The 18,447-nt window shown below is 42.9% G+C and overlaps 1 protein-coding gene across 4 annotated transcripts in view; it reads right to left on the bottom strand.

Annotated features, from left to right (window-relative positions):
* cep85l (centrosomal protein 85L) overlaps positions 1-18,447 on the bottom strand; it is a 360,923-nt gene that overhangs the window by 4,335 nt on the left and 338,141 nt on the right. For all 4 annotated transcript variants that reach the window (XM_078542192.1, XM_078542191.1, XM_078542193.1 and 1 more), the window contains 3 exons: positions 14,684-14,734; positions 9,263-9,370; positions 3,401-3,623 (listed from right to left, as the gene is read on the bottom strand). In XM_078542192.1, the coding sequence (XP_078398318.1) occupies positions 3,401-3,623; positions 9,263-9,370; positions 14,684-14,734 (382 nt within the window). The remainder of the gene's footprint in view (positions 1-3,400; positions 3,624-9,262; positions 9,371-14,683; positions 14,735-18,447) is intronic.

Below are 18,447 nucleotides of genomic sequence, written 5' to 3'. Positions count from 1 at the left end.
TCAACCAACCCAGAAAAATTCAGCACTATAATTCCGTATCAGGTACCACTCCCTCAATTAACAACACTATAATTCTGTGTCAGATGCCCTTCCCTCGATTAACAACACTATAATTCTGTATCAGCTACCCCTCCCTTGATTAGCATCACTTTTGTTTTGACTTGCAAAACATGTTATAAGGTGATATTGTCCCCAATTTCTTTGCAGGGCTTGGGGGCAATGAACCTTTGTGCTCATCAAGAGTATGGGGAATGGAATATTTTGTCATTGCTTGTGTTGAGTCTCAGAATTAAACATTCAAAAAGCAAAGCACGAACTACTCTGACAGTAATGAGTCAATAACTCAATTTGAAACTCAGACAAGCACCATCTACTGCACAAATGTTCCATTTTTCTTTACTATAGTGCTATTCCTTGCAGACAATGTTAGACTGCCTATTAGTGTGTGAGTTATGGATAAATGAATTGAGTTGGTCTCACATAGGATCCTTTTTAGCAGCAATACAGAGAGGACGACCTTCGTCTCATCAGTGTGCAATGGACACATACCATGCCCCAGAGGTGAAAGATGAGGTGCTGACCAATAACTGGATAAAATCATCAAAAGTGAAACCAAGGAAAAGTGAATATGTTTTCATCCATGCTGCAATGATGGCATAAACAGACAGAGCTGATGGGGTGACTTTTCTTGCACAATCCCAGTGTGTGTACTGGAATGGGCCTGACATGTCCAAAAATGGCTTAAGTCACCACCATGACCCCATTATGCTTGCAACACTTGGAAGGCACCTAAATGTGAGGCAACAAGATGGGTCTGCAATGGTTACTAGCTTCAGAGCCTCCCAGCTGCTGTTCAGAAACAGCACCCAGAAAGTTTCCCACTCTCCTGATCCTCTTAGAGGTGGGGGGAGGTTGCAAATCCTCCCGCCTGACTGATCTTGGTGTAACCACAAAGGGTCACTTTCAATAAGCAAGTTGCCTTCTCGGGGTCCATCAGAAATCCAAGAAAACATGGTGAGAGTAGTGTTGATTTCAGTCCCTTTTTAGTGCATAATATAAATATTTTTCTCTCTTCCAACTTGGAATAGGCACATCATTGGCAAATAAGTTTCAATATAGATAAGTGTGAGGTGGTACGAAGAATAGGTAAGAAGAATAGGAAGGCCACATATTCCTTGGAAGTTGAGGCTAAGGGTAATGGAGCAAAGGGATCTGAGGGTCCAGGTACACATATCATCGAAAGCAGCAACACAGGTTAAAAGAGACATAAAGCAAACAATGCACTGGAGTTGATTACTAGAGGAATAGAAATGAAAAGCAGGGAAATGATGTTAAACCTGTATACTACCTTGGTTGGACCACACCTGGAGTATTGTGTACAGTATTCTTCTATTCATTTATGGGATGTGGGCTTTGCTGGCTGGGCCAGCATTTACTGCCCATCCCTAATTGCCCTTGAGAAGGTGGCGGTGAGCTGCCTTCTTGAACCATTGCAGTCCATTCACTGTTGGTACACCCACAGTGCTGTTGGGGAGTTGAAGGATTTTGACCCAGCGACAGTGAAGGAACGGCAACATATTTCCAAGTCAGGATGGTGAGTGGCTTGGAGGGGAACTTGCAGATGGTGGTGTTCCCATGTATCTGCTGCCCTTGTCCTTCTAGACAGTAGCGGTCGTGGGTTTGGAAGGTGCTGTCTAAGGAGCTGTGGTGAGTTTCTGCAGTCCATCTGATAGATGGTACACACTGCTGCCACTGTTCGTTGGTGGTGGAGGGAGTGAATGTTTGTGGAAGGGGTTCCAATCAAGCAGGTTGCTTTGTCCTGGATGGTGTCAAGCTTCATGAGTGTTGTTGGAGCTACATTGATCCAAGCAAAGGGAGAGTATTCCATCGCACTTCTGACTTTGCCTTGTAGATGGTGGACAGGCTTTGGGGAATCAGGAGGTGAGTTACTCGCTGTAGGATTCCTATTTTCTGACCTGCTCTTGTAGCCACAGTTTTTATATGGCTAGTTCAGTTCAGTTCCTGGTCAATGGTAACCCCCAGGATGTTGATAGTGCGGGAATTCAGTGATGGTAATGCCATTGAATGTCAAGGGTAGATGGTAAGATTCTCTCTTGTTGGAGATGGTCATTGCCTGGCACTTTTGTGGCGTGAATGTTACTTGCCACTTACCAGCCCAAGCCTGGATATTGGCATTTGGACGTGGACTGCATCAATACCTGGGGAGTTGCAAATGGTGCTGAACATTGTGCAATCATCAACGAACATCTCCGCTTTTGACCTTATGATGGAAGGAAGCTCATTGATGAAACAGTTGATGATGGTTGGGCCTAGCTCACCACCCCCAGGAACTCCTGTAATGATATTCTGGAGCTGAGATGATTGACCTCAAACAACCACAACCATCTTCCTTTGTGCTAGGTATGACTCCAACCAGCAGAGAGTTTCCCCCCCTGATTCCCATTAACTCCAGTTTTGCTAGGACTCCTTGATGCTACACTCAGTCAAATGCTGCCTGGATGTCAAGGGCAGTCACTCTCACCTCACAGTTCTGGTCTTGATATTAAAAAAAGGATAGAGACAGAGAGGAAGAAGCAATAAAGATTAACAAGGAAGATACCAGGACTGAGAGGTTGTAATTATCAGGGAAGATTGTACAGGCTGGAGTTTCTTTCTCTATAGGGTGACCTGATAGGGATGTTTAAAATTATGAAGGAGTTTGACATGTTGACATACAGAGAGGTTTCCACTTGTGGGTGAGACCAGAACTAGGGTGAATAATTTTAACATAGTCACTAATAATGCTACTAGGGAATTCAGGAGAAGCTTCTTTACCCAAGGGTTGTTAGGAAGTGAAACTTTTTGCTATCATAAGGAGTAACAGAGTTGAATTGCATTGATACATTTAAGGGGAAGCAACATGAGGGAGAAAGGAATATAAGGTTATGCCAATAGGGTTAGGTGAGAGGAAGCTCGTGTAGAGCATAGGCATTGGAATGGACTGGTTGGGCCAAATGGCTGTAAATTCTATGTTGTAAATTTGGTGTAATTCTATGTAACTTCAGCTGCTTTACCCACCTCCCTCCCCCCACCACCGACTTGGGGTTATTCTAGGAAATATGCGTAAATGCAAAGGAGTCCAAAGGATCTTCAACTTTTTTTTTCCTGTGCTATGGATTCTTGAAATAGGCCTACCTGGAGCACATTTAATTATAAATAATAATAGAAAATCAAAACATGATATAAAAATATGGACTTCACATGATGAGTTATTCAAACATGTTCTGGTCTAATTATCTTCTGCCTTCTAACCTTGAATCTCCTAAAAACTACCCTCAGTCTGGACGTGCGCTCTGCAAGCCTACAGAAGGTCAATAAGTAAGTTCAAAAGTATACTTACATTGTATTCCAAGTAACAGAGAAAGGTTTGGCTCCTTGCCCTGCGCCCTCTGAGTAAGAATATTGCATAGTGTGCGCAGGTCACGCAGACAGTGGGACATTTCTTTCAGTAGCTTTTGGATAGCTGGTGTTTCTTCTGTTAAACATTGCTTGGGCTCTTCTGTTTCCTGCGGTTGTTCATCAAAGGTTGAATTTTCTGACACTCTTTGGTTCTTTGATGAAAACTTCAAAGATATGAAAAAATATATTACATACGGGTATCAGAAATTACAGCACAGGAAGTTATTAAATCAGTTGTACACGTCTTGCTGCTAGCTCTTCAATTGGAGCTGTTTAACTTTCCTTTTTTTATTTGTCCATGGGATGTGGGCATCGCTGGCTAGGCCAGCATTTATTGCTCACCCCTAATTGCCCTTGTCAAGAAGATATAATAATGGCATTGGAAATTATTTTTTAAAATAGAGTTCTAGTGGGGTCTGTGTCTATGTGTGTGTCTGCCTGTGTCTTCATTGGATTAAGCCAGCTAGTCTGGGTGCTTTAAAACAACAACAGAAAAAGATGGAAAAACTCAGCAAGTCTAACAGCATCTGTGGAGAGAAAGACAGAGTTAACTTTTAATGTCTGTATGACTCTTCTTCAGAGCTCTGAAACGTTAACTCAAAATGTTAACTCTGTCTTTCTCTCCACAGATGCTGTTAGACCTGCTAAGTTTTTTCAGCTTTTTCTGTTTTTGCTTCAGATTTACAGCACCCGCATTATTTTGCTTATAGCTTGGGTGCTTTGATGTACAATAGTTTTGAGTTGTTAATTAGGTGAACATAAGGAGGGTAGAAGGTAAAGTGTAAATTTGCATTTGTTGAAAGAAACCATTCAAGACCCTGAGTGAAATCTTACACCTAGCTAGAAGATGCCAAACAATGTGATTATATTTTTTCAGCTTACTAGTAAAATTCGTGGGATGAAAGGATGTTATTGTTAGAAGAGGTAAAGTTAAAAGCCTAGTGATACAATGGAAAATTTACATTCAATGAGAAAGATATGTACAGGGGGAAAGGAAATTGTATGTAAGGTAGAGGCATCTTAAAATTCAACAGGTATGAAAAGCCACCAGCCTGTAAACCTCAAGTCTGTCTGCAAGGACCCAGAGCTGAAAGAAACTCATTTTGAATGCAACTGTCCAGGGTGTGCTCTGCAGGTGTCTCTTTAAATCTATGAGATTTACTGTTGCCTTAATGGGGGTGTAACTGAGAGTCAGATTAATTAGGGGATTTGTGTAGTTATTGTAGCAGTAATTTTGTGGATGTACCTATGGATTTACAATCTTTCTTGTGTTAATAAATGTTTAATTTAGTTTTATAAAAAACCTCTTGAGATTCAATGGTCTTATTACTACTGAATTCAAAGTCTGCATCTTGAAACATACAAATTGCAAAAATGGGTTATGACAGTTGTTTCAAGTTTCCCTCTGGGATTTAAACAACTCAGCCTTTACCATCGGCTGTGTCATAATACCCTTGGGAAAGTGGTTGTGAGCCACCGTGTTGAATCACTGCAGTCCATGTGGGTATAGGTACACCCACAGTATTGTTGGAAGGGAGTTCCAGGATTTTGACTCAGTGACAGTGAAGGAACGGTGATATATTTCCAAGTCGGGATGGCAAGCGACTTAAAGGTCAACTAACAGATGCTGGTGTTTCCATGTGTCTGCTGACCTTGTTTGTCTAGGTGGTAGAGGCTGCAGGTTTGGAAGGTGCTGTCAACTCACCTTGGCGAATTGCTGCAGTGCATCTTGTATATGGTACACACTGCCACAGAGTGTCAGTGGTAGATGAATGAATGTTTAAGATGGTGGATGAGGTGCCAATCAAGCAGGCTGCTTTGTTTTGGATGGTGTCAAGCTTTTTGAGTGTTTTTGGAGCTGCGCTCATCCAAGCGAATGGAGAGTTTGCCATCACACTCCTAACTTGTGCCTGTAGATGGTGGACAAGCTTTGAGGAGTCAGGAGGTGAGTTACATGCTGCAGAATTCCCAGTCTCAGAACTCTTGGTGGAGGGGGGCATTTAATTGGGCAGGAGGGTGGTGGGTGGGGAGCCCACCACCTTCCCACCTTAACCTCAACTAAGTGCATAGTGGGAAAGCCCATGGATGACCTTCCTGCCCTACCATCAATTGAGGCCCTTAAGTGGACAATTAATGCCCACTTAAGGGTCTCATCCCACTACCGCTGTTATTAACCATGTGGCAGGCACGGGCTTTGCCAATGGGGGAGCTGACAAGCATGTTTGCTTGCAGGCTCCTGGAGCAGGGGGTGGGGCGGGGAGAGGGGGTGTGCGGTGGTCTCTCATTCAAAGGCACTCAGTGCCTGAATGAAGGAGCCGGCATCAGGAAGAGGAGGAAGGGGTGCTGAGAGCCACTCTCTTGTTCTTGTTGCCGAGTCCCCTTCCCACCTTTCCCATGGCCACCTTCCCGCCAACACTCATCCAGGTCTCCCCTCGATCAGGGGCCTTGGGTGGGTGTAGGATGGGCAGTTGCCACCGCCTCCCCAGTGGCGCTGTTAAGTACAGAAGAGCTGCCAGCCTTTTATTGGCCTGCAGCTCTCGAAGGGCATAACTTCCGTCCCGAGGTCCTTGATCACGGGAAGGCCCTCCACTGGCCTGTCAAGTGCCTGAGTGGCACAAGACGTGGTGGGTCTTCTCGAAAAGAGGCAACACGAGGTCTTGCTGGCTCTCTAATCAACGGCCAAGACACCCATCACTTCCACAAGGTTCTATCCATAATTTACATGGATGGTCCAGCAACCTGCTGTTTTATATGATTTTATACTTTTTGTTTTTAAATGCTTTAATTCATGCCACAACTTTTGCTTCAATCACTACTTTTCCTAAAACATGTTTCAATAACCCTGGCCCCAAAATTCCTTGGGGTTTCAGCAAACTGGTGACGTTATTAGAAAATACATGGGACCTCTTAATTATAACTAAGAAGGCAGGTAGGTCCTTGGTTTAATATTTCATTTGAAAGACAGCACCTACGACAGTGTCGCATTCCCTCAATACTGCACTACAGCGTCAGCCAAGATTTTGGTGTTCAAGTCTCTGGAGTGTGCCTCATTCTAATAACCTTCTGACTCACAGACTAGAGTGCTACAACTGAGCTATAGCTGGTCATCCTTTCAGAGGTACGATGCCCAAAACCGAGTGCAGGATTACAACTGTCATCTGACCAAGGCTCTGTACAACTAAAGTATTACTTTCTCCCCTTTGTATTTCAACTCCTTTGAAATAAAGATCAAAATTCAATCAGCCTTTTTGATTACTGTTCATTCCTATCTACTAACTTTTAGTGATTTATGTGCATGGACACTCAAATCCCTTTGCTCCAACACAGTTCCTGGTTTCTCATCATTAAGAATTGTCTTTCTTGGATCTCAAGTGGGTGACCTCACATTTTCCCAGATTAAACTCCATCTACCACAATTTATCCCACTCACTTAATCTGTTTTTTGCCCTTCGTAATTTTTTGCTTCCATCTACCACGTACTATGCCTCCTAACCTAGTGGCATCTACAAACTTGGATATACAATTTTCTATTCCTTCACCCAAGTCATCGATATATAATGCAAAAAGCTAAGGCCTCAACACATGTCCCTGGGAAGCACAATTTGTCATACTCACCAGGTACATTCCCTTTATCCATATTGTCTGTCACGTACCTACCAATGAATTACCAGCCCATATCATAAGCAATTACACTATCACTCTCAAATATAAGATGGCCCCTTTGACTATTGCCATGCAATCTTCAATTAGTTCCTGCCCCTATTTGACGATTCTTTGACTCATAGAATGAACATTTATTGGCATGCAATTTTTATTTAAGATGACTGTCATCTTTCATAATCCCTTTTCACTCTTTTTTTGCTTCTCTTCTACCTCTTCTGTATTTCTAATTTTTCACATTTTTGTATTCCCTCCCTTCATTTATCATATTCTGTTTTAAACCACATCATTGCACTAACCTTTGTCATACTGTTTACTTAAAGACAAAACATATTTAACATGCATCATAGTACTCTTGCATTTAAATATCTCCCACTGCTGCTTTCCCAGCCAAATGATATAGGCTAAATTCTCCATTATCCACTAATGAATTGTACAAAATTGATAATATCCTTCAATGCCATCTTTAAATGTCTAAATGCCTGATGTTCAGCTATCACCAAGTTGTGAATCTATACTCACTGCTGCATGTAGGCCCCATCTCATATTTAATTATCTCCCACAGCTGCCATTTTTCCAATCTCATCATCCCCTCTACACTCTGCTTTATCCACTACTTCAGTGTACAAAACTGGTAATGACCTTCAATGCATTGATCTGCAGGTTCCATGAAATCTTTAATGTACTATGGTCTAGGAAGACTGAAGTCTTTGCTGAGGTCAATTAATCCTATGAAAGGTCCAATAACACAGTTCTGTCAGGTGTTAGTTCTTAATACTGAATTTGATTCATTAGTTGGCTTGCAACTGCTAGAAATATTTTAGATAAAATTAGAACCATTCACTGTTACATTTTATTGATGCTGAGGGGTTTATAGGTGACCCATTCCAATTAGCACCTTGTGAATGCCTATGTCGCAAGCTCTGGGTTACACGGAAAGATGATAGATATACTTCCTCCATTTACTCTAATTAATTTAAATATCCAGTGTTCAGCTTTGGCTAGGTTGTGAATCTATACTCACCAACACTGCATTATGTAGGCCACTTGAAGCAACATAGTTGCCTGTGGTCTTATAGTAAAGGGAAAACAATTGAATGAATGTTATCTAATTTTCAATAGTAATTACTCAAAATAAATGGAATATAAATCGACAGCTGGCCTAATTAGTCTATTATAATTTGAAGGGTCATGAGGACTCGAAACGTCGACTCTTTTCTTCTCCGCCGATGCTGCCAGACCTGCTGAGTTTTTCCAGGTAATTCTGTTTTTGTTTCTAATTAGTCTATTGGTCCCTTCACAATGAATAATTTGTCAGCAAGATCTATACACAGCAAGACTTGTTGTCATCTATTTTACAACTGAAGAAAGAAAATGGCAGGGGTGTTTTAATGGTTGTTACTTTTTAGAAATCATAAAACAAACTCAGTCCTATTTAATAATGCTGCAATCTCTAGGTGCTCATGGAACAAAATTGTCAGAAGCATTTTTGTCTTGAATGTTACATCTGTATTCTGTGGTTTTCATTCTTCTCTTTACTAAGAAGTTGATCTTTAGTCCATTGCATTTGAATGCTTCTTAGATGCATTCCTATATCTATTCCATGTACCTTTTTTACTTTTGATGCAAAAGTCAGTTTTATCTTTAAAGCAACTGAATTTGTCTTTGTCTGAGATGATTCTCATCTCCTTAATTTCAAATCCCTTCACGGCCTTGTCCCTCCCTATCTCTGTAATCTCCTCAAATCCTGCAAGCCTTGGAAATCTTTGTGCTCCTCTAATTCCAGCATTTTGCATTTTCCTGATTTTAATCATTCCGCCATAGGTGGCCATGTTTTCAGTTGCATTGACCCTAAGCTGTGGAATTCCCCACCTAACCTCCCCGTCTCTCTCTCCCCTCCTTTAAGATATTCCGTAAAACCTATTGCTTTGACCAAGCTTTTTGGTCATTTGTCTTGAAATCTCCTTCTGTGGCTCAGTGTGAAAAACATTTTTATTGATAAAACACTGTTGAGCACCTTGGGATATTTTTGCTATGTTAAAGGTGTTATATGAATTTGAGTTGTTGCTGTTTGAATTTTACAATAACACTACCATTATGCAAATCAACCACACAGCAGAGGTAATGCAATATGTCTACTCACGTCTTCCATCAGTTCCTTCAATAGCTGCAGATTCCTCTGTGTCTCTCCAAGTTCCTTCCGGAAGGTCTGAGAGGCAGACTTTTCTTGTGTCAACCTTTCCTCTAAAGCCTTCAAAATGTATCATAGCAGTTTGTGAATATCTGATCAAAACATGGCACTGCAACAACTAACCAGTTTGTATCAGGCATTTTGAAGATTGCATGGCAGTAGACAGAAGTCTACATTAGGATAAGTAGACCAATCGCATGATATTAGAATCCTTCACTATATTGAGATTTACTCAAGAAACTACAAAATGAAAATTTATGAAATATTCACCCAACTCAGTCAGGCAGTAAAAGGCTGAACTATATTAACTATGGATGTCCCAAGGTTATTCTCTAGTTTGTGCTGAGTTATCTGATCTTAGCTGGGAAGTGGAAAGAGTGCTCATTTGTACTTGAAAGTTGACGTCCTATAACAGGTGTAGGATCCCTATTTGCCCTTGAAGCAAATTCATGTTTCTGTGTAAAAGCTGGATGCCCAATTCATAGGGCTACCATTTCAAAATTATATTGAGTGGACTTTGAGCATCCAAAGAGTGCTTGCTTGTTTCCTTGTTATTGGCCAGGCAGATGTGCCTTTCTGAATCCATACCAACTGTTGTTAACTAGCTTATTGTTTTACAGATATTTCCCAATTACTCCTGACAATTGAATATATATTTTACATGGAATTCCTATAAGATTATTGGGTCTGCAGCTACTACACCTGCTTTGTTACCTTTTCAGAGTATGGGCACCATTTTCAAACGACTGGTACCAATGCCAGTTCCTCCCTCATATTGATTTTCAAAATTCCCAAATCCCCTCCCACCTCTCTCAGAGCATCTGTCTTTAATACTATTTAATTGTGGGATTATTTATTTTTTTTACCCATTATACTTAAACCTCTTTATTTATATGGAAGTAATTAATTTTGGCTTTATTAATTCTCAAGAGAGACTTGTTCATTGTTATTGCTGAAGAAAGACATTTTGTCGAAGCTTTTCGTCTTGCTTTCGTCAGGACAATTGCAAGAATACCAGTGCCAGGGGAAGCAACAACTTTATACTGTATGAGAAGAGAATGCTGATTGGTTGGCAAGTGGACTCTGATTGGTAGAGGCCATGGAGAATGCACCAGTTCATGGCGACTGATAGCTAACTGCCAAGCATTGTTTGAAATTTAAACCAGACAGCTTGACTCTGATTGGTCAAGTCATTGCCCTGAGGAATGGACCAGCGAATGGTTATCACTTATTTTGTTTAGCTGAAACAGGCGCAATGTGTGTACACGTTCTTCCTGTCTGCAAAGAACAAAGCATTGTGGATTGATATATGTAGCTTCCGGCACACACAAATACACCACACTGTGAGCCTGACTGATGCTCTTAAATTGGTTGTCAGCATAATTTTTAGCAGACTGAGGATTATTTAGCAAATGTTGTCCAATTGTGGAATCACATTTGATGTTGGATACTGTTTTGAGCTTTGCAAGCACGGGCTGGTTGGGTTCAGTTTGTATGTTGCTGGTTGCAAACAGCGGTAGGGACATGCTGTTTGATACAACCCACCAGTCTTTGGGAGGTATGGCCTACATACCTAGCACCATTCTGTCACTGAAATTCATGCACCACATTACTTATTTGTGTGATAGGCAGAACGTCTTTTTGGTTTGACGGCAGCATCTTGTTAGTGCGAAGACCACTCGTGTTGCTACTGGATAGTAGCAGCGTGAAACAGCTAGCTTCACCTGTGGCTCAAATTTTTGAGATACCTTGCCCTTCCAGGGTAATCTGAGGTAGACTTGGGCACTTTTCAGGGCCAAAAATGATGGCCTTAGGCCCGTTCAAGAGTTTGTGTGATATACAGCACAAAATGATCTGATCAGGGTGGCCATTATCCTGCAGGATGTCTTTGATATTCCCTATTTCAGCATCAAGCTTGTATGGTGAACAAATGGCTTGGGTCCTATTTATGAGGTTGCCAATAAGGCCAATCTTATAGCACTTGGGACTGTAAGATTCCTTACACATGTATTGACTAGTGAAGGTAGGCTTGCGATAGACCGTGGTAGAGAACCCCCGATAGATTTCTCAACTAGTATTTTTTTTAATATTTGTTCATAGGATGAGGGTGTTGCTGGCTAGGCCAATATTCATTGCCTGTCCCTAATTGTCCTTGTTCAGAGGGCACTTTAAGAGTCAACCACATTGCTGTCAAGTCACATGTAGGCCAGACCAGGTAAGGACAGCAGATTTCCTTCCCTAAAGGACATTAGTGAACCAGATGGGTTTTTACGACAATCAGCAATAGTTTCATGGTTTTCATCAGACTTTGAATTTTTTTAAATATTGAATTCAAATTCAAATTTGAATCCGGGTCCCCAGAGAATTACCCTGGGCCTCTGGAATACTAGTCAGTAATAATACCATTATACCATTGCCTGTCAATGAAAGGGAACTTATTTGACTGCTCCATTTCAAAGGTGAATTTGAGCGCAGGATGGAGCCCATTAAGACATGCAAGGAAATTATTACATGCTGCTACCCAAGCAGCCTGTGCTTGCAAAACTCAAAACAGTGTCCAACAATAGATGTGATTCAGTGATTGGATAACATTTGCTAAATAATCCTCAGTGTGCTAAAAATTACATTGACAATCAATTTAAGATTATCAGTTGGGCTTGCAGTGTGGCACATTTGTGTGTACTGGAAGCTACATATATTAATACACAGGGCCCTGTTTTTTGCAGACAAAAAGAACATGTAACACATTGCACCTGTTTCAGCTAAACAAAATAAGTGACAGCCATTCGCTGGCTCATTCCTCGGGGCAATGACTTGTCTAATCAGGGTTAAGCTGCCTGGTTCAAATTTCAAACAATGCGTGGCATTAACTGTGATTCAGCATTAACTGGTGCATTCTCCATGGCAATGCCTCTACTAATCAGAGTATACTTGCCAACCGATCAGCACTTTCTTCTAATACGGTATAAAGTTATTGCTTCCCCTGACATTGGTATTCTTGCAATTATCCTGATGAATGCAAGATGAAAAGCTTCGACAAAATGTCTTTATTCAGCAAAACTCAAATTCAAGTAATCAAACATAAGGTTTACCAGTCTTTGGTTTCAGTTTTTGTGCATTTGCATCTGATGGTCCTGACCATTTGAGCGATGTCCCCTTAATCTATTATAATGCTGAAAGACTTTTTTACTGTTTTATTTTCTTATCCACCCTGGCAAATCTCTTTGGTATTTGTGTCTTTGTTAAACTGAGAAACCCTAAACTATATATTACATTCTAAATGTGGCCAAAGCATTGTCTTTGGACAAGTTTATCATTGTACTTCATACCCAAATTTATAAGACCCCAAATGTCATTCTCCCTTTTATTGTCTTGTCTTCCTTCTTGAGCACTGTTCTATATTTGGACCCCCTAGGTCTCCATGTTCCTCTATAATATGCAGCATCTTCCAGTTCAGCTGAAACTTCCAATTCTCTCAGTTCATGTTAAGGAGTGAGGTAGAAAAAATCATGATTGAAGATACAGACCCATTCCAATCAAATTTTTATTCCCAAAACAGGAATACGTTAATTCATGTTTAAAGAAATTGGGGCCCAAATTCTGCCCGTGTTTCAGTGGAGTCCACTGGAGTTTCCGTGGGATTCAATTAGGATTTTTATAAACTAATCCGGGACCCCAAAAGATAGCTCTCTAAATTGGCAATTCCTCTTGTAAGGACAGGGCCTTCCTTTACCCCTGCAAGGCCATCAAAATAATGGGAATTCCACTCCAGCTCTCAGTCAGGACCCATGTAGGTATGTAGGTAGGCGTAACTGCCCAATACCTTGCGGAAATGGGGCCCACATGAGGAGTCGAGGCCTGGATCTCCAAAGTTCAAGGGAGTGCATTTTTAAAAAATTACAAGCAAATCCCTAGTACTTTTCCAAAGGCTACCACTTACCAGCCCAGCAGGCTCCATCCAGTGTTCCTGGGGCAGATTCATAGATGTGCCTCCAACCTGACTGGGCCTCACTCCTCCTCGCACCTTCCCCTTATCCCATGCATTTTGACGTGATGGAAGCCACAGATGCACAGACGTGCATCTCCTGAGACATGTGTCTCAAAATGTTTTTAGGGTCATTGTTTCTAAACTCACAAATGACAACACAGTTCCAAGGATTTTGACCCAGCAACAGTAAAGGAACAGTGATGTAGTTCCAAGTCAGGATGGTGTGTGGAATGATGGGGAACTTACAAGTGGTGGTGTTTGCATGCATTTGCTGACTTTGTCCTTCTGAGTGGTAGAGGTTGGGGGGTTTGGAGGATGCTGTCGACTCGCCTAAGTGAGTTGCTGCGGTGCATCTTGGAGATAGTACACACTGCTGCCACTGGGCATCTGTGGTGGGGGAAGTCAATGATTAAGATGGTGGATGGTGTGCCTACCAAGCAGGCTGCTTTACCTGGATGATGTCAAGCTTCTTGCGTGTTGTTGGAGCTGTACTAATCTAGACAAGTGGGGAGTATTCTATCATACTCCTGACTTGTGCCTTGTAGATGGTGGACGGGCTTTGGGGAGTCAGGAAGCAAGTTACTCCACAGAATTCACAGCCTTTGACCTTCTCTTGTAGCCATAGTATTTATATGGCTAGTTCAGTTCAGTTTCTTGTCAATGGTAACCCCCAGGATGTTGATAGTGGGAGTTCAGTGATGGCAATGTCATTGAATGTCAAGGGGAGATGGATAGATTTTGCTTGTGGGGTATGGTCATTGCCTAGTACTTGTGTGGTGCGAATGTTACTTGCCATTTATCTGTGCAAGCCTGAATGTTGTCCAGGTCTTGCTACATTTGGAAACAGACTGCTTCAGTATTGGAGGAGTCGCAAATGGTGCTGAACATTGTACAATCATCAACGAACATCCCCACTTCTGACTTTATGATGGAAGGGAGGTCATTAATGAAGCAGCTGAAGATGATTGGGCCAAGACACTATCCTGAAGAATCCCTGCAACAATGTTCTAGGACTGAGATGATTGGCCTCCGACAACTACAACTGCTTTCATTTGTGCTAGCTATGACTCCAGCCAGAGTTTTCCCCTGATTCCCATTGACTTCAATTTTGCCAGAGCTCCTTGATACCACACTCAGTCAAATGCTGCCTTGATGTCAAGGGCAGTCACTCTCACCTCATCTCTTAAGTTCAGCTACTTTGTCCGTGTTTGGAGCAATGGAGCTGAGTGGCCGCGGTGAACCCAAACTGAGTATCAGTGAGCAGGTTTTTGCAGATATGTGCCACTTATACACTGACAAGGAAGTGAAAAATCACTTATTTTCGTAGCCTCTTCAGAGAACTCGTCATCAGTGCACATTTTACTAAGGCAGGAAAAGTAATTTACCTGTTTCTCCAGGTTACATTTTTCTATTTGCTGTTCTTGATCATCAATGACCTGCAGAAAAAAGTAAAAGCAAACCAGAAGCTATGCATCAGTGCACTGGCTCTAGCCTGACAACTGAGATTCACACTCACTTCATCATGACTATTGTTTATACTGCCACAAAACCTGGCACTTTCACCAGTAGCAGCATGTGTGTGTTGTTTTTCTTCAAAATTCTATTTCAAGCAAGCAGACACGTACAAACACAAACGCAAAAACAACAATTGCTGGAAAAACTCAGCAGGTCTGACAACATCTGAGGAAAGGAAGACAGAGTCAACGTTTCGAGTCCGTATGACTCTTCATCAGAACTAAAGAGGAATAAGGAATGTGGTGAAATATAAGCTGTTTATGGGGGGTGGGACAGGTGGAGCTGGATAGAGGGCCAATGATAGGTGGTGACATAGGAGGGATTGCCAAAGATGTCATAGACAAAAGGTCAGAGGGGTGTTGACGGTGGTGATATTAGCTAAAGGGTGTGCTAATGGTGACATTAAGGGTGGGAAGCAGGATGAGCAAGTGACAGATGGCCCTAGTGAGGGTGGGGTGGGGGGAAGGGATCAAAATAGGCTAAAAGGTGGAGATAAAACAATGGATAGAAATAAATTTTTAAAATAATAATAGAAATAGGTGGGAAAAGAAAACTATATATATTTAAAAAAATAATAATTATTAGAAAAAAGGGGATCAAAAAGGGGGTGAGGAGGGAGGAGAGAGTTCATGATCTGAAGTTGTTGAACTCAATGTTAAGTCCGGAAGGCTGTAAAGTGCCTAATTGGAAGATGAGGTGCTGCTCCTCCAGTTTGCGTTGAGCTTCACTAGAACATTGCAGCAGGCCAAGGATGGACATGTGAGCATGAGAGCAGGGCGGTGTGTTGAAATGGCAAGCGACAGGGAGGTCTGGGTCATGCTTGCGGACAGACCGAAGGTGTTCCGCAAAGTGGTCACCCAGTCTGCGTTTGGTCTCTCCAATGTAGAGGAGACCACATTGGGAGCAGCGAATGCAGTAGACTAAATTGAGGGAAGTGCAAGTGAAGTGCTGCTTCATTTGAAAGGAGTGTTTGGGCCCTTGGACGGTGAGGAGAGGGGAAGTAAAGGGGCAGGTGTTGCGCCTTCTGCGGTTGCATGGGAAGGTGCCGTGGGAGGCGGTTGAGGTGTGGGGGGTGATGGAGGAGTGGACCAAGATGTCCCGGAGGGAACTGTCTCTACGGAATGCCGCCGGGGGGGTGAAGGGAAGATGTGTTTGGTGGTGGCATCATGCTGGAGTTGGCAGAAATGGCGGAGGATGATCCTTCGAATGCGGAGGCTGGTGGAGTGATAAGTGAGGACAAGAGGGACCCTATCATGGCTCTGGGAGGAAGAGGAAGGTGTGAGGGCAGATGCGCAGGAGATGGGAGATATCACTATCGTCAACATCCCTTTGTCCTTTTGTTTATGACACCTTTGGCAATCTCTCCTTTGCCTCCACTGGCCCTCTATCCAGCTCCACCTGTCCCACCCCCTTTAAACAGCTTATATTTCACCATATTTCTTATTCCTCTTTAGTTCTGATGAAGAGTCATATGGACTTGAAACGTTAACCCTGTCTTCCTTTCCACAGATGCTGTCAGACCTGCTGAAGTTTTTCCAGCAATTTTTGTTTTTGTTTCAGATTTCCAGCATCCGCAGTATTTTGCTTTTATGCACAAACACAGACCTGCAGGAGGTAACAATACTGTTTTCAGAGAAGCTAATGTTACATGCTGCTGGTGCAGCACCAGCACATTTTAGCATCTGTTCTTCAGCCAATTTCTCAAATAAAAGCAATGAGAAGAGGAAGGAAACATGGAAAAGGAAAGAAAAGTAGGGGAAACGGATAGAATGGTCCACATACAGAATTAGAGGTGAGGGAAATAGGAGAGTGGGAGAAATATGAAAGAGTCGGAGCAGAAGGGAATGAAAGAGGCACACACACAAAAGCAAACATTCATCAGAGAGAAGGGAAGGAAGAGAGATGACACAGAAGGAAGAGAGGGAGGGACAGGTACAGAGACAGAGGGAAGAAGGTGAGAGTGAGAGAGACAGAGACAGAATGGTTGGGAAAGAGAGAAGGCACAGAAAGGAAAAGATAGAATGAAGAATTTTAAACCACAGGCTGGGGAGGGGATAAAATTCAAAAACAGGAAACTGACCTCAGCCCACCTCCAATGTGCCAACATTTTGTTTGAACAGGCTATAGGCAATGTACTCTCTAATTAATTTTTGTAGTGTATGGCTGATTTGTTTAAATGTGCAGCCCTTTAAATGTTTCCATGTGGCCGCAGACATGCAGGAACTTAAAGGGGCCAACTTGTGCACAGCCTGCATGGGAACCTTTGGGTTGCTGCACAACTGTGCGGTCATGCAGCTTAGAGGAAACACTGAGCGGTAATTAATGGATGCAATGGGGGTCTTGTCTGTTGGCTCGAGAACTGGCAAGAGCCCCACGTTACCTCCTTTGGGAAAGGCCCTCCATTACGTTAAGTACCTTCCTCAGAATCAAGGAACATTGGGGCGGAAGTCCCACCCACTGAGAGCCGCTGGCCAATCAGAGGCAGGCGGCCTTCATTGATTGGTAGCACCACCAGGGAGGTGTTGACTGCTTTTGTTATTACACCCACCCGAGGCCTAGGATCACCAGGGACACAGGTGAGTGATGGTGGGAGGAGGATTGCAGGATGGGTTGGGGAAGGGTCTTGGCAGCAAGGCCATGGGAGTGACTCTCAGCAGGTGCCCCTACTCCCGATGCTGGGTCCCTCGATTAAGGGACCCCCAAACCTGAGAGCCCGCAAGCAAATGCGACAGGATTTACTTTCTGGGCTTACCACATGGCAAATCCCCCGCTCACTGCTGCGTGAACACCAGCATCGATGGGATGAGGCCTGTAAGTAGGCATTAATTGCCCACTTAAGAGCCTCAATTGGGGTGGAAGAATCTTCCGTGGACCGTTCACCCATGGATTTATTTAGGCAGTGGTAGAAAGGTGGCAGGGCCTACTAGCCATCAAACATGCCACGGGGGAGAGCATTAAACCCCTCCCCTGGTTTGGAGCGTGTGTGACTAAACTATTCCAAAAACTATGACCATATTTTAACGAAGCTGTGTGTCTTTTCTTGGAAATTGAAGTGCTATGGGCCAGGTTTCCCCTGGCCCTGAAGGGCCAGCAGCGAAAGGGAGGCAAAAGCACCCAGATACAACAGGTTCAGTTTTTCCAGCACTGCTTGTGGACCCAGAGGGGAAGTGCTTCAATCCCTGTCTCTCAAACAAACCTGTCTTCCTGTCTTCCCTCCATGTCATCAGACCCTCTCTACGGTCAGATGTGCCCTGTGATCATACCCCTGCAATTGGACCTCTGCCAGTCCCTCAACACTCTTTCTGGGTTCCTAAGGTACCCACGTGCCCCACCCCCCTATATATATATATAAATTTATATATATATAGTATAAATGATATACATTATGTATGTCCCCCATGAGCTCTCCTTCCATCTGGCCACTCCCTGATTATGGCTGGTGCCTTCCTGCATAACAGGCAGCTTCCTGTACAATTTGACTGCCTGGCAGCTGGGAAACAGAGTCAAAAATTCAAATTAGTTCCTGTCATTAAATTCATTGGGACCTCTGGAAAACCTGTACTTCAGAGTTCCCCAGCTGCTACACCATCATCTCACTCCCTACCCTGGAGCTGGATTTTATGCTCCTCTGCCA

This window comes from Cetorhinus maximus, chromosome 5, assembly GCF_964194155.1.
Source record: "Cetorhinus maximus chromosome 5, sCetMax3.hap1.1, whole genome shotgun sequence".
Lineage (NCBI taxonomy): Eukaryota > Metazoa > Chordata > Chondrichthyes > Lamniformes > Cetorhinidae > Cetorhinus > Cetorhinus maximus.
Note: the sequence above shows the minus strand (reverse complement) of the source record. Positions and strands in the feature narration are given on the sequence as shown.